This window comes from Camelus dromedarius, chromosome 21 (assembly GCF_036321535.1).
Source record: "Camelus dromedarius isolate mCamDro1 chromosome 21, mCamDro1.pat, whole genome shotgun sequence".
Taxonomy (NCBI): domain Eukaryota; kingdom Metazoa; phylum Chordata; class Mammalia; order Artiodactyla; family Camelidae; genus Camelus; species Camelus dromedarius.
The window spans coordinates 16,219,333-16,241,506 of NC_087456.1; the positions used below are offsets into that span (position 1 = coordinate 16,219,333).

The 22,174-nt window shown below is 33.9% G+C and overlaps 2 protein-coding genes across 4 annotated transcripts in view; one reads left to right on the forward strand and one right to left on the reverse strand.

The window, feature by feature from the left end:
• Positions 1 to 11,344, forward strand: part of TRMT1L (tRNA methyltransferase 1 like) — a 29,857-nt gene extending 18,513 nt beyond the window's left edge. The window contains exons 9-15 of the mRNA XM_010992087.3: positions 331 to 543; positions 1,858 to 2,048; positions 4,595 to 4,673; positions 6,633 to 6,799; positions 7,471 to 7,533; positions 9,852 to 9,978; positions 10,091 to 11,344. Coding sequence (XP_010990389.3) covers positions 331 to 543; positions 1,858 to 2,048; positions 4,595 to 4,673; positions 6,633 to 6,799; positions 7,471 to 7,533; positions 9,852 to 9,978; positions 10,091 to 10,343 — 1,093 coding nt within the window. The 3' untranslated portion in view covers positions 10,344 to 11,344. The remainder of the gene's footprint in view (positions 1 to 330; positions 544 to 1,857; positions 2,049 to 4,594; positions 4,674 to 6,632; positions 6,800 to 7,470; positions 7,534 to 9,851; positions 9,979 to 10,090) is intronic.
• A 2,804-nt stretch (positions 11,345 to 14,148) lies between these two features.
• RNF2 (ring finger protein 2) overlaps positions 14,149 to 22,174 on the reverse strand; it is a 43,649-nt gene continuing 35,623 nt past the window's right edge. For all 3 annotated transcript variants that reach the window (XM_031438557.2, XM_064477201.1, XM_031438559.2), the window contains 3 exons: positions 17,277 to 17,549; positions 16,230 to 16,401; positions 14,149 to 16,143 (listed from right to left, as the gene is read on the reverse strand). In XM_031438557.2, the coding sequence (XP_031294417.2) occupies positions 16,042 to 16,143; positions 16,230 to 16,401; positions 17,277 to 17,549 (547 nt within the window). In that variant the 3' untranslated portion in view covers positions 14,149 to 16,041. The remainder of the gene's footprint in view (positions 16,144 to 16,229; positions 16,402 to 17,276; positions 17,550 to 22,174) is intronic.

Consider the following 22,174-nt stretch of genomic DNA (forward strand, 5'->3'; position numbering starts at 1 on the left):
GGGGACAGTTAAAAATTAAGATAGTTTGTTGTTTATTTAAATTAATACAGTTATTTTGTCATTGGCCTAAGGAATATACAGTAAGAACGTTTTCTGATATTTGAAATAAAATGCCTGGGCATGAGTTTTCCTCTAAGCCTGATTAATTTTTATATATATAACAAATCATATGATCATTTTCTTGCTCCTTTAAAAGCATAATTATGCATTTAAAATAGATTTGTGAAGTACTTTTGAATCTGTGGAATATTATCACTAGAAATAATGACACTGGTATAATTTTGCATACTGGTATGATTTTAAATATGTCTATGTTCTTTCTGATTTTAGACACCTCGACCCTTTTGGAACATCAGTGAACTATCTAGATTCTGCATTCAGGAATATAAGAAACCTTGGCATAGTGTCGGTGACTTCTACAGATATCAGTTCTTTATATGCCAAGGCACAACATGTTGCCCGGCGTCACTATGGCTGTAACATTGTTCGAACTGAATATTACAAGGAACTAGCAGCCAGAATTGTTGTAGCTGCAGTGGCAAGGTACCAAATGGCCAGCAGTGTACCTAATAAGTTTGGGTGTTTTATAAAAAGAAATAATACTACAAGAAGTCCTTATTTCATTTTTCAAAATTTCTCTGTAATCTTGGTTTGTTTAGTAATCTTACGTTGTATCTGTTTGAATTTGATTTAAGAGCTTGTGCCTAAAATAGTCAATTTACTATCCAATTTAAAATGTTATTAAAATGAAGTAGTAAGAAAGAAACTATAAAAATGAAAGTTAATTTTAAATCAGTTTATTTCAACCATATAGGGTAGATAGGAGATAGCACCATGAAAAGGGAAAACAAAGATTGTTTTTAAATTTAGAAACAATCATTTTTTAATGTCCATTTCATCTTACGTGCTTTATGTAGTTTGAATAAAATCATGGCTTATAAACTTGATTCTGAAAAATGATCTTACCTATAAAACAAAGTTTTCTCTGTTTCTCATCAGAATTTCTAAACAGTTGAAGAAAGGAAGACTTTTTTTTTTTTTTGAGCACCCATTTTATTCAGAAAATTATGCTGGAGGAGTAATATAATGATATAATATAAATGGACATTTAGATTACAGATACTGATCAGCCAGCTCACTCACTAGCCCTGACCCTAGTCTCACAGCGTTCAGCTTGAAGTTCCTACCTCAGCAGAAGTACAGGTGGTTTGACTTCGTAGACCTTTAGGGTTATTACTAATTAACTGAAAACTCTGCTGTTCAGTGGTACAAGCCAAGGACCTATTTATTGTACATACTTAGAAATGTGTATAACAGCAAATTCAAATCAGTACATATAAACTAAGTTTAAGTTAGTGTATACTGTAGAGGGAAAACTAAGTACATAAACGGTGTATCAAGTAGAATTTGACCCAAAAGTCTATGAAAGTAGTAATGACAGGGACTTTGCCTGTTCATCTTTCACTGAACTTTCAGCAGCTTGCATACAGTCCCACATGTAGTTAGTACTCAATAAACACATATTGTTTGGAAAAAGCTTTTACAGGAAAAAGTGGATTTAAAGAAAGATAGTGGTGACAATGATAAAATGACACTGAAAACCAGAGAATATTGAGAAGATATCATAAGGGAAAATGTGTCATTACTGAAATCCTGCCAAGCATTCTGCACTTCCTGTCTTTTAATTCATATAAAAGTTATAGTAATGATCTTATAAAAGCACTGCTACTAAGAGTAGAATTTTCCTTATTTTCCCATAACGTGTCTGTAGTGCACTGTCCAGGTTAGTATTGTCAGTATAATGTCAAACAAAGGAACATGATAAGCTCCCAAAATAACTTTAAAAATTTTTTCCAGAGCTGCAGCTCGGTGTAACAAAGGCATAGAAGTACTGTTTGCAGTGGCTCTAGAACATTTTGTGTTGGTTGTTGTGAGAGTTTTGAGAGGACCCACTTCTGCAGATGAAACAGCCAAGAAGATTCAGTACCTAATCCACTGTCAGTGGTGTGAAGAGAGAATTTTTCAGAAGGATGGTAATATGGTAGAAGGTAAATTCAAGTCTCTCTTAACTGTATATTGTGTTTAATTTATGTGTAAGCCTCCAATGAATAAGCCTTTATCACACCCCTAATTATACATATTGTTGTCCTTTGATTTTTAAAGATTACAGTGCTAACTTTATTTCCTATACTGGATTTCCTTTCATCAGACAAGACATTCGTGTGAGTTCATTAAAGTCATTTACTCATACTATACAATTTTTGCTCTCTAGCCCTGCCCTCTGTTGAAACATCTAGAAATAACTTAGTTTCCACTGTCACTAATTTTAGGAACATTAAGTCAGATTATCTCTTTATCTAGGCTGTTTCAAATTATTAATTTTATTTTTTTAAAGTAATTTTCATGTTTCTGGCTGAATATAAAAGCCTCAGTTATAAAATCCATTTAGTAAACATTTATTGAGCCTCTACTATATGCCAGGCCTTGGGGAATCAAGGAAAAGGATGTGGCTTGTGCCCTCATCAGGCTGTTTCTATTTTGCTTTTCTAGGACGTAGAAACAGTTGTCCATTGTTTTCTGGTAGGTTCTTGGCATTTTTGTAGTGTGGATTTTTAAGAACTCTACATATTAGAGTTTAATCCTTATGATATTATATGACAGTTGCAGATATTTTTTCGCATTTTTGCCACTTGTTTGCATCTTTTTTTTTAAAAGTCTTTCATGAAGAAGTTTTTCATTGTTGTTATTGTAAAGTTAATAAAACTTCTTAATGATTCTGGATTTTATCTGTAGTTAGAAAGAGCTTTCTTATTACTCAGTTATTCAAGGGAGGCTATGTTTTATTGAATGGTTCACCTCTTCTCCACTGATTTGAGAATATCTTCTTTATCTTATACTGAAAGCCCACATGTATTTGAGTTTATCTCTTTTCTGTTCTTTTCCGGTGGTTGGATGTGCATTCATACACCTCCACTCCAGTGTTTTGATTATAGAAGATTTTTAGTGTTTAATATCTGTTAAGGCAATCCCTTCTCAAAGCTCTATTTTCAGGGTGTTCTGACATTGGATCCATTTTTGCTCAACAAGTAAATAAACAAACTAGTTTGTAGTTTATTTTGCTCACATTAAATTAAGGAAGGTAGAGATATTGTGGTTTTGAAGCTTCCTAAGAACCTAGTATGCTTTTTATTTCTCTTAAGTCCCTTTGCTACAGTGTTCATTGATGGTGGGAATGGAGGGCATCCTGTCATGTCCTTGAGAATTCCTAGGCAAGGAGCTTGAGAAAAGACATAGGTTGTATGATAGGAGCATTTTACAAAGTGCATCAGGAAACTGACTGATACAAATTCATGTGTGTGCTGCCTGCGGTAAGTGGGTGCGATTGACAGAATTGTAAATGTAAATCACCCTAATCTGGGTAATACTGCCTGCAGTATTTGTAATTTAGTTATTTAATGGTTTCAAAGATTTCTTTAATATATTCTTATAAGGTTTGAGGAACATCATTCTTAACAAAGCTAAGGTCAGTGATAACTGCACCTTCCTTTAAGGCTTAAATGGAAACCGAGGAACAAACAATGTAGGTAGCCTTTAAGTAAATATAAAATACGATTTTACAACTGTGCATTATGCCAATTAATTGCATTGAATAAGAAAGAGTGACATCAGATAGCAAGAGGCTATCTAGGTCTATGTCCCTACCACCGTAATCCTGGGTTCTTGATCTGTCTAGGACCAGATGATCACATCAGCCATTCCAAAAAAGTGAATGATCAATCCAGGAATGGCCTGGGAGAACTTAGTTGGAGAGAGTCTGATTTAAGTGAACTGAAAAGTCCATAGTAGAATATCGCCCCGTCTTGGAAGCTAAGAACAGCTCTTGTACCTCCCCAAGTCCCTCTGATTACATCCAGTCTTTTGCTGCTCTTTAACATGTTGATCGCCCACTGTGGATCGGGTGCCCCTGAGGAAACAGCTGCCACCCGGATTTGGATGACTTGGCGATCTTAAAAGTGAATTAGTTTCTTCTGGCCTACATTTTTGGGGCTGAACATGAATCAAGTCTAGAGAATAGATGTTCCCTGCATTTTCTTCCCAGTTGCAGAAGAGTTAACTTACGAGAAATGTCTTTATTTTGATGGAATATTTGATGCAAGGGAATATATATATGTCAAAGCTCATCAACCTATGCACATATAATGTATACATTTTATTGCATGTAAATTATACCGCAGTCAACTAATTCTAAAATACTGGTATCTTGTGGAATTTACAAGACTCTGGCCTGCTTGAATTATTCCAGGTAGTATAGTGACTAAAAGCTAGTAAAATTTATGCCTCTAATAAATCACTTGACATGGATTTCTGCATCTCTCTTAAGCTTTAATCCTCTGATCTGGATAATTGAGATCTTAACAGTACCTACTTCAGACAGTCGTAAGGATGAAATTTTTTAATGCATATAAAATAGCATGATACCTGGCACATAGTAGATCCTCAGTATATAGTAGCTGCAAATTATTGTTAATGTAAAATTGCTCCTGTTTACATTGTTATTTCTTCTTTGATTTCTCTATTTATTGTCTTTTCACAGAAAACCCATATAGACAGCTACCCTGTAACTGTCATGGAAGCATGCCTGGAAAGACAGCAATAGAGCTTGGACCTCTATGGTATGTGCCTAACGTAATAATATATTCACAATTGATTTATGTATTGATTTGATTGCTGACTTTTGGTTATGTGTGGTAAAAGAGAAGCAAATTTAGGTTCAATTTTTTTTTTTAAGTCTGGGTAAATAATTATGAGTCTTCTGCCCCTGTGAACCTGAGGTGTTTTGTTTTCAGATTTTTCTATACCATTATTCTCCCAAGTTTGAGACAGTGTTAAGAGGCAGCAGAATCAAAGAGAAGCCTGACTGATGTACAGACAGACAGTTCATTTCTGCATAGTAAGAATGAGGCTTTTTTCAGCTGATAATGGTAGACCTAGGATATGATTGTAAAGTGATCACTGTAACTTTTTATAAACCAGTCAACTAATACAAAAGGTCTTTGAGGAATTTATTATAAGTAAGAGCATGTAAATGTCTGCTTCTGTGTTAGGTAAAGCTGTTTAGATGAGACACAGCTGCAAATAATGTATGTGTGCTTTTGCACCTTAGTAACTAGTTTTTGTGTATTTAATGCCTTTAAGTTGAAGTATTCTTACTCAGAATCCTTACCGTAAACTTGTCACTAGAGAGTCTAGTAGAAATTTGAGATTCCTAACAGCATTGTGACAAGAACTGTGGCAGACTTCAACCTCATTACTTTACACAGCTAAGCTTAAAAATTAACCCAGTGGTCAACAACATATTTATGCTGATACCCATTTATTTAATCTTCATTTCATGTAAATACCCTTAGATTAAGAATGTCCTGGCCAGTCTTACCTTGTAGTACTCTCTTATCTCTGTCATCTGCTACACATTGATCCTACTCACTAATTGTAGAACTGGGTAAATTAAGAATACTAGGTTGCTGAATCCTGAAGGAAGATCTCCTAGCCCAGTTGTTCCATTATTTTACAGATGAGAGAATTATGGCACAGTATGTTTAAGTGCTGGCTAAAACTGGCCCCCCACCATTCAGTTAGTAGCACAGGCAGGGCCAGAACTCAGTTTTCTAACTCCCAAGACTGAATTCTAAACCATCACTTATGATTTCCTCACTCAAAGCCATTGTTCATGTCTTTACTCTCATCCAAAATCTCTTCCCCCTTCCCTACCTCCATTCAGATTCTACATCTTTGAGGTCACTCCTTAGTTCTTCAACCCAAATTAATCTTTAAATTCTTTAGTAAATCTTATATTGATCACTCATTTGACACGTTAAAATCATACATCCTTTCATACATATTTGCTAATAATAGCTACTATTCCTTGAGGATACACTTTGTACTAGGGGTTGTAAGTGTGCTATCTCATTTAATTCCCATAACAAGTCTGTGGGAGGCTTTATTTTCCATATTATGCTGAGCAATATGAGACTCAAAAGCAGTAACCACTCAAGACTACACAGCAAGTGAGTGGTGGAGCCAGGATGGGAATCCAGGTTTATCTGACTTGAAATTTCATATTCTGTCCATTATACCTTTGATTCTCAAATTAAATAGGAAGCGAATCAGACTCAGCCCTGGGCTATTTTTTAACCACATCACCACCAGCACAGGGAATTCTCATGTGACTCCCCCAGCTACACCTCACCCCACCCCACCCTACCATATACACACTGGAATTAAGGTTTACTAGTACTGACAGGAATATGCATTGTGGAAACCTCCGCATTACCCCATGCCCCTGTCTAGATCCTGACTAGATTTATAGGCTTTCATTGGGTAAATAGTGAATTTTATACTTTTGGTTTATCCTACACACCTCTGTGTACCACAGGACTGAGCACTTACGAGGGCTCAATAAATTCTTGTTGACTTACTGTAAATAAAATTTCCTTGACTAATCCCAGTAACTTAGAGAACTGACATGATAAAAGGTGTGGGAAAATGATCTTAGTTGTAGTATAATTATGAACTTTTTTTTTTCTTTAAAGAAAACATTTCTTGAACCCAATTCTATTTTCCTCTTTTTTCAGGTCAAGTTCCCTTTTCAATACAGGATTCCTCAAAAGAATGCTATGTGAATCTGTTCACCATGGTTTAGATGACATTCAGACCCTAATAAAGACTTTAATCTTTGAGTCAGAGTGTACTCCTCAAAGTCAGTTTTCAGTCCATGTACCTTCAAATCTCAACAAGCAAGGTGACTAACTGAACACTAGCTTACAAATTTGCTATCAAAATTACTCCTTTTTTATTTAATATTATAATCAAAAGCAATATAAGTAGTGTGTATTAAGTAAATTCTCTTTAATGAGTTGAATCATAATATCGTTAGTTTTTTTTAATTGCATAGTTTTCTTGAGGTTTATATTCAGGACCTGAAATGAATAATGATTTTGTTAAGATATATTTTTTAAATTTAGTAGATAAAAAGAACTAAAAGTCTGTTGTAATTTTATTAACCTGTAATCTACCCTCTAGAAAGAGAAACCTTAGGTAATTCTTAGAATAGTGTGGCCAAAAATTTTATATCCATTGAGACATGGAAGCTAGATTTACACTCACCATTCAGTAGAGCGAAGTTTTTTCTCCTTTGTTTTCTCTTTGGTATAAATAGGCTTTTATAGTTTTATCTGGCTGTTGATTTAACGGTTAGCCTATTAGACATACCAGCATTCTCATAAGTCACTAGACGAAGCAGCTCTTTTTAGAGGGCTAAAATTAATTCTTGCAGCCTGTTTTGGTCACAGAATCTTGTATTTTCATAAAAGCAGTGTGCATTTAATTTAGTAAGCTTTTATTTAAACTTTGAATTGTTGCTTAATGTCATTCTGTAAAATATTTTATCATTCCCATTTGTTTTTATTTTAGAAGAATATGGTGTATTTATTAAAACAACAGATGATACCACAGCAGATAATTACACTGCACAAGGTACGTATGCATGTGTGTGCATATATGTATGTGTGTGTCTGTGCGAAAAGGCACACAGCAGAAGGATAGCTGGAAGAGACTGTGTTAGTAGCCCACTTCAAAATGCATTTTTATCATATTACATTGACAACATAATTACAGTAAACTGTTTATCTGGCCTTTGCACAGTTCATAATTTCTATTAATATGTACTTCGTTCACATCTCTAATCTATGGTGATCTCCTTGAAAGAACTGTAAGATCTTGAAAAGCCTGTGAACCAAAACAAGATCAAGTTATATTTGATAAAGATTAAATTTTATTCTAATTCTTGTCAATTTTATCAATATAGGATTTATAGGAATTCCATTGATTAACCAGAAGACCCTATCTATACTCTAGCCATAAGAATTTATTACATAGCCTTTCATAATTTAGGTTGTGTGCATACTTTAAAATATATTTGTATAATGTATTGCAAATTCATATCAAGAGTGTTAAGATTTGTAACATCAGTGCCTTAATGTCTAAGGTTTTTAAAAGACATTAGATTCTAAATGTGTTTATACAAGTAAAAAGAAGAAAACAGTGTTAAGTTTGAAAGAACAGGGGACTATAGTTACAAGCTGTAATTTTTATTAGTTGCTCAATATTTTAGTGTTGATCTTCAAAGACAAGAAAATTTCAACTGCTAGTAGCATGGTTTAATAATTACTGCATGCTCTTTCCAACAGTCGTATTCATTTGGCATCTTCAACTAATTTGCTAACAATCAGATCACTTAAAATGATTTATTCCCCTGAATTTCTCTGTTGGAGGGGTGAAAAAGGCATTATGGTACACTGTGAAGAGCATCAGATTTAAGAGCATCAGTCTGCTTTTTTGTGCTTGTTGTGTAACTTCAGCCAGGTACCCCACCCTTAACAGAGTTGTAAATCCTTTTTAGAATAAGGTAAAAATGTAAGTTTTTGAATATTTAAAATTTCTGAGCCTCTCATAATCAATTAAGGAAATTAAACTCATCTCTATGGGTTCTTTAATAGCTCTAAAATTAAATGATTATTCTAAACTGGTCTATCAACACATAAAACCTTCAGTGATAGAAAATAGCAGGCAAAAAAATGGATGTACTTCTGATAATAGAAATAAGATATTGTATCTGATTTTTAGTCTCAGACTTTCCTAAATCTGGGATAGATATGCCTTCTTAGGTTTGAGAGGCTATAATCAAGTTTCAGTTACCTGATTTAATGGGGGAGCCCTGAGTTGTTTTTGTTTTGTGTGCAAAGGCAACTGTTCAACAATAACTTATATTTATCTCTGAATCACTTACATGCATCAAATTTGCCTTCTGAATACCTTTTGCTTAAGTGAATGTTAATTACTTTTCGTGAGATTTGGCCATTACATCCATAGAGAAATAATTAAGAGTTGAATATTGAGAAGAATCTCATTATCATAACCTGGATATCTCAACTGTCTTCCTTTTGTGATTTTTGAAAGGATACTTTGCTATAAACTTACTTGCTTGATTCCTTTCACTTAAAATGGAAAGTCTTAAGTACTGTGGTAAGAAGTAGGCAATGAGATCACACACTGTTTACCTTTATAAATTTCTGTATCCAAGCCCTTGAGACTTAATTTGTGTTGGTTTTGTGTTGATTGAAGACCTACTAGTATCAAATACAGTTGACCCTCGAACAACCCAGGGATTAGTCCATGTATAACTTAGAGTCAGCCCTCCATCCACAGATGCAACCAACTATAGACCATGTAGTACTCATTTTTATTATAGAGAAATGTCTGCATTTAAGTGGACCCACCCATGCAGTCATGCAGTTCAAACCCTCATTGTATTCAGTAGAGAATACAAGTATGGAAATAAAGGATGTTATCCATAGGAACTTAGAATACAATTTGGGAAGAAAGGACCAAAATACATAAAACAAGAAAAAAAATGATAGAACTTAAACTCTGAATAGTGGAGTGTTGACAGTAATGAAATCTGTGAGATGACTGGCCCAGGATTCATAAATGGCTTTCTACAGGAGATGGAAATAGAATGGAGGCTTAAAATTGAAGAACATCAAAACAAAGTTCTGACTCAGCAAACAGTTAAATATTAAAATTACAGTAAAGGATAGTGAAAACATCAGTAATAAATACCTTATTTTGTATCTTATTCTTACAATAAAATTTCTTATTTTAAAAATTAATACTGGACAGGTTGAAATGGTGTCAGAGGATTTAGACTTGAGACACTATATAGTCATAAAAGTGTTTGTCTTGTAACTTTTAAGAGAATGCTAACTTTGTGTGTTTATATATGTATGTTTCAGCAAAGAGGAAAAGTAATGAAACAATCATAAATTTAGCCAAGAAGCAAAAGACTGATGTCAATACTGAACATCCTCCCTTTTACTACAACATCCATAGACACAGCATTAAAGGAATGAATATGCCAAAGTAAGACAGCCAGTGAATGACAAAGTGTATATATTTAATATTTTAATGACATTGTGATTTAAATAAAAATACAAGAACCTCATTATTTTTTTTTCTCCTTCCCTTGTTGCAGGTTAAAAAAGTTTTTGTGCTATCTTTCTCAAGCAGGCTTTCGAGTCAGCCGAACTCATTTTGACCCAATGGGTGTTCGTACAGATGCACCTCTGATGCAGTTTAAATCTATCCTTTTAAAATACAGCACTCCCACCTACACTGGAGGACAGTCAGAGGGCCACGTCCAGCCAGCATCCGAAGATACAGTAGCTGACAGGGTCGAAATGTCAGCGAATGACAAAGCAGAAGCAAGTGGTTGCAGAAGATGGTAAATGTGAAGAAGAGGTTATCCCCAGATGTCCGTATTGATGGCCTGATAGTTCTCTATACCAACTGCAGTGCTTTTTCTATTCTTTCAATTCAGTGGTGTAAAAATAAAAAACAGTGCTGTTTTCATTCAGAAAATAAGCAGTTTCTAACTTAGCTGGTTTGGGAGCTATGCTTTCCAAGTTTTTCTTATTTTAAAGAAAACTTCTTAAAATTTTAATGAAAACATTTCATACGAAGCTAAATTTGCGACTGAGATCACCCTACTGTTTAATAACTCAGAAAATTTTCACATGCAAAGTGTTAGAAAGTTTATGTCTATTGTGGAAGCCATCCTTTACTATTCTTAATCACATCTCTACTTAAACTGACTTATGATATTTCTGTTTTTCTGTTTGGAGTGGATAAGATAAAGCCAGAGGCCTTTTATTAAAATGGCCCTAAACGGAGTAAGAACAATGTTGTCTTTTCGAGTCACTAATGTATTTCACAGTTAGGAGCTAAAGTATGTTCCGAGTTTCAAGAAATCATACCTCTCCCCACCTTGATCTTTTAGTTTATTACTAGCTTTTTAGAAATTAAATACTTGCCTGAGATAGATGTACCTCTTTCTTACATGTTTAAGGTCTAAACTTCAAAGTAAGATTTTGTCAAATAAACTGAGACCATTGCTCTAATATAGTAATTGTTCACAAGCACTAAATTCTGAAGAGGAGAAATTTTGTTACAAATTAAACAAACGGGGTGATCTCAAGTGCCTCAGTTAATGCACGTTCAGTATTCATTCGCTTGGTTGTGCTACCTCTCAGGAGTAAAACTTGTCACCTTAAGAATTTATGAAGTGAGGACTTTTTGGTTTTTGAAGTGGTTTTGTTCTGTTTTGTTTGCTTTTTGATGTGTGTATGTGCGAATTTTTTGTATAAGTAGCTCAGGCTAACATGACTACGAAAATCAGTTGGAAAAAAATCTTGTTTCCATTAATAAATATTGTCCTTGCTCATTTGAATTAGTTTGGATGAGAAGATACACCAAAAGTTTAGATGTTTGTCTCAAGGACTTGAGAAGTATTTCTTAGAGGAAGTAATTTTTTTACAAGCATTAACCTTGGAGAATGGGGAGAGATTAGTAACTGAAAGGTTGAAATATACTATATAAGAAAAAAAAGCACTCCCATGACATACATAGAAATCCAGGGAGAAATATATCAACATAGAATATGAATTTAGTGGAAATAAAAGAAAATCTCTTTGTGTTATTACAAGATAGTCCTAAAAGGATGCTTTTTCTTTTCCCCTATTAATAAAATTATACATTTTACTAAAATAATGGAATAGGTGAAGTGCAAGTTAGTTTCTATAATGACCATTAAAAAAAACCCTCAATTATACCTACCAGTTAAAATTATAACTCACAAATGATCACAAAAAGAAAGAAAAGCTATTAGTTTCTTCTTTTGAATAGTTAAGAAAAATTAGTATAAATTCATAAGGCAAACCAGCACATGGACCACGTGATTTACTACATATTGTTAAACTGAATACCAGCTACAAAAAATTCCATTTAAAAATCACATCAAATAGAATAAAATACCTAGAAATAAACTTAACCAAGGAGGTGAAAGACCTAGACTTCAAAACTAAAACACTGACAAAGGAATCTATAAATGATACAAAGAAATGAAAAGGTATCTCATGTTCTTGGATTACAAGAATTAATACTTTAAACTGTCCATACTTCCCAAATCAATCTACAGATTTAATGCAATCCCTATCAAAATATCCATGACATTTTTCAAAGAACTAGAACAAATAATTCTGAAGTTTATAAAGAACTGCAAAAGACCCAGAACTGCCAAAAAAGAACAAATCTAGAGGTATCGTACTCCCTGACTTCAAACTATATACTACAATGTTTCAGTAATCAAAACAGCATGGTACTGGTGCAGAAACAGGCACAGATCAATGGAAAACAAGAGAGCACAGAAATAAACCCACACAGTTATGGTGAATTAATTTACAACAAAGGAGGCATGATTATATAATGGAGAAAAAACTCTCTTCAGTAAGTGGTGCTGGGAAAACTCGATAGCTACATGTAAAAGAACAAGATTTGATTTCTCCACACCATATACAAATTCAAAATGAGTTAAAGACCTAAATGTAAGACCTGAAACCATAAATCTAGAGGAGAACATATGCAGAACAGTTTGACATAAATTTTAGCAATATTTTTTGGATCTATCTCCTTAAAGCAAAAGAAAAAGCAAAACATAAATAAATGAGACGTAATTAAACTTAAAAGCTTTCACACAGCAAAGAAAATCATTGACAAAATGAAAAGACAACCTACTGAATAGGAGATAACAGTTGCAAATGATACGACCAATAAGGGGTGAATATCCAAAATACATAAACAGCTCAACAACAATAACAAAAAACGTGATTAAAAAATGGGCAGAAGAACTGAATAGATATTTTTTTCAAAGACGACGTAAGGATGGCCAACAGGCACATTAAAAAAAACAGGTTCAACATCGCTAATATTCAGAGAAATGCAAATCAAAATCACACTGAGAAAACAACTACCATCTGATTCTGCAATTCTACTGCTGGGTATTTATCTGAAGAAAATGAAAGCACTAATTCAACAAGACACATGCACCCCAATGTTCACAGCATTATTTACAGTTGCCAAGATATGGAAGCAACCTAAGTGCCCATCAGCAGATGAATGGATAAAGAAGGTGCAGTATATATATAAGCACATATATATACATACAGACACACACATACACAATGGAATTGAAATATTACTCAGCCATAAAAAAGAAAAATCCTGCCATTTGCAACAATGTGGATGGACGAGAAGAGTATTATGCTGAGTGAAATTAAGTCAGACAGAGAAAGACAGATATTCTGTGTTATCTCTTACATGTGAGATTGCAAAATGGTACAGACACTATGGAAAAAAGTTTGGGGTTCCTCAAAAAATTAAACATAAAATTACAATCAAGCAACTTAACTTCTAGGTATATGACCAAAGGAATTTAAAGCAGGGACTCAAATGGACACTTGTACAAAAATTGTCACAGCAGCACTATTAACAATAGCAAAAAGTGTCCATCCATCTAATTCTCTAATCCAAAACTCTTAATTCAAAAAGATGCACCCCCAATGTTCATAGCAGCACTATTTACAATAGCCAAGACACGGAAGCAACTTAAATGTCCATCAGCAGATGAATGGATAAACAAAATGTGTATACATGCAGTAGACTATTATTCAGCCACAAAAAAGGAATGAAATTCTGATACATGCTACAACATGGATGAACCTTATATTATGCTATGTGAAATAAGACAGACACAAAGGATAAAAAAAACTGCATGATTTCACACACATGATGCCTAAAACAGTCAGATTCAAAGAGAAAAGGAGAACAGAGTTTATTGGGCTGAGGGTCGGGGTAAGAATGGGGAATTATCATGTAATGGGCATAGAGTTCTTGACTCAGATGATGAAAACATTCTGGAAATTGTGGTCATGGTTATACAATATTGTGAATGTATTTAATGTCACTAAATTTTATGGTTAAAACAATAAATTAGGTTATATTTTTTTTACTGTAATAAATTTTTAAATGATAATGTATTATCCAAAGGCCATCTTCACATTTGGTGAGCCTTTTTTTCCTCATTGAGATGGTGGCTACCTACGTAAAATTTTATAAAACCTAGGCCAGTAGTAAAAGTAAATAGTTCCCACTCCCAAAACACACAAACATACACACACACACATTACACACTCAATGCTCTATCAAATACCTATAATTATATTTTGCAAAGGATTACATATCCAATAAATTCACTAATGATGCAAAGAATTTACATCCTCCCATACTGACAGATAAAAACACATACATTCTCTAAGCACAAAGTTTATATTCACAAATAACTTTTTGCTTAAAGATAAATTTCAATTAATCACAATGGGAATTTAGTTATTTAACGCAACCACTAATCTAATGTCACCAATAAAATCTAAGCAGTTGTATCACAAAACAAGGGTTATAGTCAGTGGACATGCATTAATAATCTATACAACTTAACATTACACCAGAAAAGGAATTGAATACAAAATTTCCCTTGATTTTTGGTAGTTTTCAAATTTCATGGCACAAATTACCAAAAAAAATTCCAGTAAAAACAGATTTTAAGTATTTTCAATAAAATGGTAAAAAAATTGAGTAAGTCTTTAAGTTTTCATATTGCGGTGAAGATTTAAAACATCAAGCTGGCCCCAAACTGTCAAAAATGATGGGTAATTATTTACAATGGTTAGACAGGTTTAATTACAGTGGTACTGGAGGACTCCTCTCCCATGGCAAAAACCTTTTATGGTTAATATCTCAATGCAAATATGCTTCTGTAAATACTGTGATTAATATAAACTTGGAAACAGGAAAGGGATAAAAAATTAACAGACAAGTCAATCTTATTTCTGACCTGTCATCATAAAAGCCTTCTGGCTCCAAACACCAAACACTGTCCTTCAATAGAAAACTAAATTAAGAGTAGAATGACTTTACCATACCTGTGGACATTCTTCTACAGAATAAATTTTCACTACACATCAAAGCAGGGCTCAAGTTCCGTTAACTTGCTTCTCTAGAGTGTAATTAGCAGAGCACCAAATTTATAAACTGATATGGCAACCCAAAATGCTAAACACACTTTTCAAACAGAAGCAAAATTTTTCCCCACTGTTACTTCTATGTGCCATATATTTTTGAAATTTATGTGGCTACCAATATGAAAAGAATTAGGGAAGCTTTGAACATATCTTGTACTTTTCATCAAGACTAAAGTGCAAAATATCTCCATGTCTCTGGTATTTTAATAGGGAAAAAACATACATAATAAAGGAACCAAAGGGACAGAACTAACACAAAAAAGACTTCTTTAAATATACACTTGAAAACTACAAAGACCAATTTAATTTCTTTTCCTTCACTGAAATCTGCAAATGAACCAAGTTCTTACAGAACTTGAGATCTTATTTGATTCTCTATCCTAGGATCAGAAATTCCAAAATTAGAGGGGAAAAAATGGAAGAAAATAACATTGCATGACAATGGACACTAAGTTCATAATGAACTTTTTTTTTTAAATGAGATACTATGGAAGAAAATACCATGAAAATAATAATCCTATGAGAATTGTTTTTTAAGCACAGTAAGTTTGAGCCTTGGTCTTCATGAAGATACTACAGCTTATATAGAAAACTATAAATATACAAGACTCCAGGAAAAAAAAGTCAAAATACATATTATTTAATATTCTGTAAGCCTAAAAAACTTTTGAAGGGAGGGAAAAGGATGGCCAACTGAATCCACTTAAGAATAACAGAACTATGAAAAATTCCTGGGTCAAAAGCTCCAAGGTGCTCCAAATGGAACCATACTTTGTGAAAACATACAACTTATTTTTAAAAGGAAAGACGAAGTACTGAACAATTGCAGTCCCTTCCAAAGAGGAAATATTAAATTAAGGGAAAAAGATTCTAACAGTGTAAACGAGTCTGGCTCAGAAGGAAAACTGAACATATCCAAGGTTATGTCCATAAAAGTAATGACGGTATATCTTTAATATTAAAGAAATAGGCTATCAAAATGTTCATTCTTAGAACTGGTTTTAGTCAAAGCTCATTTGTGCTCCTTTGTGGGTGCATAATAAAGTTCCATGGGTTTGTTCACTTTCCAGTATTTCTCACTGACCAATTCCAAAGAAAAAGAGCCATTTAACACCTAAAACAAGAAAAGAAAAAGAATTACAGGAAGGCCGCCCAAGGCACAGCAACAGTGAGACTGAGCCTATTATTTGAAACACTTACAGTAAACTGGCCACTGGCTGTTGCTATGTAAATGGTATACTGCTTCTCACTGGCTGTATCAAGGTTCATCTGGTGTGATTCTCCTTTGCTTCGAAGTTCTTCTAAAGCTAGCCTCACAGCCAGATACTTGGACAAGTGATCAACAGTGGCATTACCTGAAGTCTTTATGTATCTGGGAAAACAAATCATTAAAAACTTAATTTCTAGATTAAGATAAAATGTACTTAAATTATAAAAACTAATACATTTCTAAAAGGCTTATATAAAATACAAATGTCTCAATTATTGGCAAAATAGTATCTAAAATTTATTCCTCTATTATCTAAAAATTTCTTACTGAATGGTACGGAAGAGCGGAAAGTACAAGCTGACTGTCTATCAGGCCATGAAAGTTCCATCTACCTTACCACTCATAAAATATGATATAAAATGACAAAAATCAAATAGAACACACACTGTACTAAGAGGGAAAAAAAGAACCTACTCCTCAACCCCAGTGATCAGAGTTCTGAGTCTACAGCAGGAAGCAAGGAGAAGATTAAGAATATGAGCAAATTTCTTACTAAGAATTAATTCATTTTAGGTTTTTAAGACTGAGCACAGAAGTGCTAATCTTGAGGGGTTTTTGGTTTTTTTTTTAATGCATGGTATAACAATCACTCACTCAACAAATATCTGATGCTTTTCTGCTCTCAATGGTCTGCTCTTAATGGCAGGCAGTGTACTCTCCAGAGGTATACAGTGGGAAAGCAGCCATCCTGGTCAGCATGAATTTTAGAGCCTATTGGCACCCTACCATCACTGTTAAGACATTTAAATGATCCTTTTTGCTCCTCTATCTAGGACAGTCCTCCTTTCAGATATGCAACTGTGGGTGGGAAGCACAGGAGGAGAGAAGAAAACAACAATCCAGACAGCCAGATGTACAAATGAACCCTGGTAATCAATGGGATGAGAAATATTCCCCTTGACTCTTACACAGAACTGCCTTTTAACTCCACAGTAAACATTCTAAATTCATAGTCTGAAACTAACCAACACACTTACCTTGTCTGTGCACTGTCATCCTTTTCCATAAGCGTTGGATGAGGCCTGAATACTAATTCAATTTCACTAGCACCATCCATTACTGGATCAATAGCCACTGTTGCATTGTTATTATCCAGCTCAAGCCCAGAATCATCCGATGTTTTCGTCCTTTTGTTACTTGGTCCTGCTTCCTGGTTGCTGTGTGTGGATGCATTACTACAGTGAGAACTATCGCCATTGTCTTCCGCTCCACTACCATTTTCAATCTGTTGTTTCTTGCCTCGCTGTAATCTAGTTAAAGAAAAAGAAAACAACGGGTTGTATAAAATCTACATTTAGGCCTTTTCAATCCATCAGTTCTTAAGCATGTTTATTAAATTTACTAAATTCTAAAAAAACCCTGATAAATGAATTTGCTCCAACTTAAATAATGGCATTTATTTCCCACATGTCCCTTGAAGGTCTAATGAACCTCACTCACACACAGGCAAACATTTGAATAAATTACATAAATGTTTATATTCACTTAAAAATTTTATTGATTATAGGAATTATTGGCAAACTTTTATTTATATTTCAATAGTTTTCCTTGTTACAAGAATTCAAATCTAAAGAAAGGCATAATGAAAATTTTAAAGTTCTGAGGGAAGATATTTGTCTCTTTAATAAAAGATTCTTAAGAAAACAAGACTTAAGAGGCAGGTAAGCACTCCCTTCCTACCAAAAGTCTGCTAACGCAATGCAAAATTATTCTAATGCGAAGATGAGACTGTATCTAAATATGGAGTATGAATACAGAAGTAGTTCTCCAACAAGCTCAAATACTAAAATCCAATAACTGGGTGAGGCACTTTGTGTATACATCTTATTTGCTCATTAAAACAACCGTCAAGGCAGTGAACATTATCATCATTTTATAACTGAGAAAAACCAAAGAAACATGTCCAAGGCCCATGGTTATAAGCAAGTAAACACTAGAACTAGGGCTAGGACATGATATGCATTCTTTCTACCATACACGCTGCCTCCCTCTCTACCTGTATAGATAAGAAAAAAGGAAGAATATATGATGAAAAGGAAGTATGAAAGAATGACATGGACTTCTAAGAACAGTGTCACTATTACATGTTTATTGCCAGAACAAGGAAATAATAGCCCACTGCTTAAGAAAGATACTCAAGAACTGTTTTTTTTTTTTTTAATTGAACTATAGTTGATTTACAAATTTAGGTTCAGGTGTTCAGTAAAGTGATTCAGCTATATATATATATATAAATATGTGTGTGTGCATGTGTACATACACATTCTTTTTCAGATTCTTTTCCATTATAGGTTATTGCAAGGTACTGAATATAATTTCCTATGCTACACAGTAAATTCTTGCTGTTTTGTTTTATATATAGTGGTGAGTATCTGTTGGTTCCTAATTTATCCCTCTCCCTCCATCCTTTGATAACCATAAATTTGCTTTCTGTATCTGAGTCTGTTTCTGCTTAGTAAGTAAGTTCATTTGTGTTATTTTTTAGATTCCACATATAAATGAAATCATGTTAATATTTGTCATTCTTTGTCTGACTTACTTGACTCAGTATGATAATCTCTAGGTCCATCCATGCTGCTGCAAATGGCAATGTTTTATTCTTTTTTATATAGCTGAGTAATATTCCATTGAATATATGCACATACACACACCACATCATCTTTATCCATTCATCTGTTGATGGACACTTAGGTTGTTTCCATGTCTTGGCTATTGTAAACAATGCTGCAATACATTAGGCTACACATATCTTTTTGAATTAGAGTTTTTATCTTTTCTGGACATATGCCCAGGAGTGGGACTGAGGGATCATGTGGGAACTCTATTTTCAGTTTTTTAAGAAACCTCCATACTGTTTCCCATAGTGACGGCAGCAAATTACATTCCCACCAACAGTGTAGGAGGCTTTCCTTTTTTCACACCCTCTCCAACATTTATTGTTTGTAGACTTTTCGATGATGGCCATTCTGACCAGTGTGAGGTGATACCTCATTGTAGTTCTGATTTGCATTTCTCTAATAATTAGCAATGCTGAGCATCTTTTCATATGCTCTTTGGCCAATTGTATGACTTCTCTGGAGAAATGGCTATTTAGGTCTTTTGCCCATTTTTGATTAGGTTGTCTGGGTATTTCTGACATCAAGTTATATAAGCTATCTGTGTATTTTGTAAATTAAGCCCTTACCAGTCACGTCATTTGCAAATATTTTCTCCCATTCTGTATGTTGTCTTTTTGTTTTGTTTGTGGTTTCCTTTGCTGTGCAAAAGTTTATATATTTGATTAGATCCCATATGTATATTTTTGCTTTTATCACTTTTGCCTTGGGAGACTGATCTAAGAAAATACTATGATTTATATATCAGAAAATGTTTCACCTATGCTCTCTTCTAGGAGTTTTATGCTATCATGTCTTATGTTTAAGTCTTTAAGCCGTTTTGAGTTTATTTTGTTTATGGTGTGAGGGAGTATTCTAACTTCACTGATTTACATGCTGCTGTCCAGCTTTCCCAACACCACTTGCCAAAGACACTGTCTTTTCTCCATTGAATATTCTTGCCTCCTTTGTTGAAGATTAATTGATCATAGGTGTGTGGCTTTATTTTGGGACTCTTTGTTCTGTCCATTGATCCGTTTCTGTTTTTCTGCCAGTTCCATGCTGTTTTGATTACTGTAGCTCTGAAGTATTGTCTGAAGTCTGAGAGGGTTGTACCTCCACAGTTTTGTTCTTTTTCCTCAGGATTGCTTTGGAAATTCTGGGACTTCTGTGATTCTATATAAACTTTAGGATTACTTGTTGTAGTACTGTATGTCTATGTCCTGGGTAATCTGATAGGGATTGCATTAAATCTGTAGATTGCTTTGGGTAGTATGGCCATTTTACTAGTATTAATTCTTTCATTACAAGAGCATGGAATATCTTTCCATTTCTTTAAATCATCTTTAATTTCCTTTATCAGTGTTTTATAGTTCTCAGCATGTAAGTCTTTCAATTCCTTGGTTGGTTTTATTCTAATATATTTTTTGTTGTGATTTTAAAAAGGATTGTTCTTTTTTTATTTTCCTTTTCTGTATTTCATTGTTAGTGTAAAGAAATGCAACAGATTTCTGAATGTTAATCTTGTATCCTGCTACCTTGCTGAATTTGTTTATCAGCTTTACTAGTTTTTGTGTGGAGTCTTTAGGGTTTTCTATATATAGAATCATGTCATCTGCATATAGTGACAATTTTACCTCCTCCCTTCCAATGTGGATTCCTTTTTATTTTTTTTCTTGTCTGATTGCTATGTTCTTGTCAATACTATGTTGAATAAAAGTGGTGAGAGAGGGTACCCTTACTTAGGAAAGAAGCTCAAGAACTCTTTTGGTTTTGGGGTTTTTTTTTTTTTTACTTAAAAAAAAAATGTTCATGAAACCTATAGATCATTTCAAAACTAAGAGGGGATGACTAATATGTTAAATGACAAAACTATGATTCAAAAAGATACGAACAAATACAATGGAATATTATTCAGCCTTAAAAAGGAAGGAAATTCTGCAGGTGCTACAACATGGATGAACTTTGAAGACATTAAGCTAAGTAAATAAACCAATCACAGAAAGACAAACACCAGGATTCCACTTATATGAGGTATTTAAAGTAATCAAATTCGAAGAAACAGAAAGCAGAATGGTGGTTATCAGGAGCTGAGGAGAAAGAAATGAGTAATTATTGCTTAATCAGTACAGAGTTTCAGTTTTATAACATGAAATGAGTTCTAGAAATTGGGGTTGCAAAACTATGTGAATGTACTTAAATACTGAACTGGTTCAAATGGTAAATTTTATGTTGTGTTTTTAATCACAATTTTTAACTGTGATGTGAACAGACTAAAATAATGAAATGAATAAAACACTCAACAGGGTTACTTGTCTAATGTATTTACTTTTATCCCACACTTCTTTCCAAATGACAGAGCTACATTAATGTAATTTCAGGCAGCATTCACAGAATAATGTTAAGATAATAGAGATAAATAGCCTATTATATCCTATAGCAAATCATATCTATAATACTATATACTGTTCCAGAGGTAGCACTGCAAGAATTATACACCAACAAACTTGGATGTCATATGAGAAATAATAAAAGAAATTAGGCATGTAAATATTTAGCCTTTAGAAGAGCACATAAAACTGTATATTTACATGAAATTATTTGAAGACTAGCAGACAGATGTAGAATCTGAAAGAAGTGTAGAACCCACCATTAAGTATTTTGACAAAGACAGATCAAGACTACTACACATAAAAGACTAACTTTAATTCAACGTAAAGGCAGAGTTTTAAAGACAATTCATGCACACAGAGCTGCTTACTGAGCAGCTACTTTCCAAGCACTGGTGTTGTAAGGGCACTGACAGCCTCTAGGGCTTGTGTTAATTCTAGCACAGCAAAGAACACGCACACACTCAGAGAACGGTAGGCGCGATGAGAACAACGAGGCAAGGAGGGTAGGAAAGCATGGAGTCCTGGGGTGGAAGACAGAAACCTAGCAGACACCTGAAGAAAGAGAATGTGCCATGTGGATGATCTGGAAGGTTCCAGGGAAAGGGAACAGTAAGTATAAAGGCTCAGAGGCAGAAACAAGCTTCTTAAGTCTGAAGAATAGCAAGGAAGCTGTAATAAAACTGTTAACAAATGAAAGGAGCTTCTATCATATACTCTCAACACTGAAAGTGTTCAAGCAAAATCAAAGGGGATTCTTTCTGCTGGTAGAAGACTAAATTGAACCACCATTAAAATCCCTCCAACTCTCAGGAATATTTAACTCTTTTAGAATAAATACATTCAACATTTAATACGTCATTTTACTTTGCTAAATAGAGTTGTAGGTCA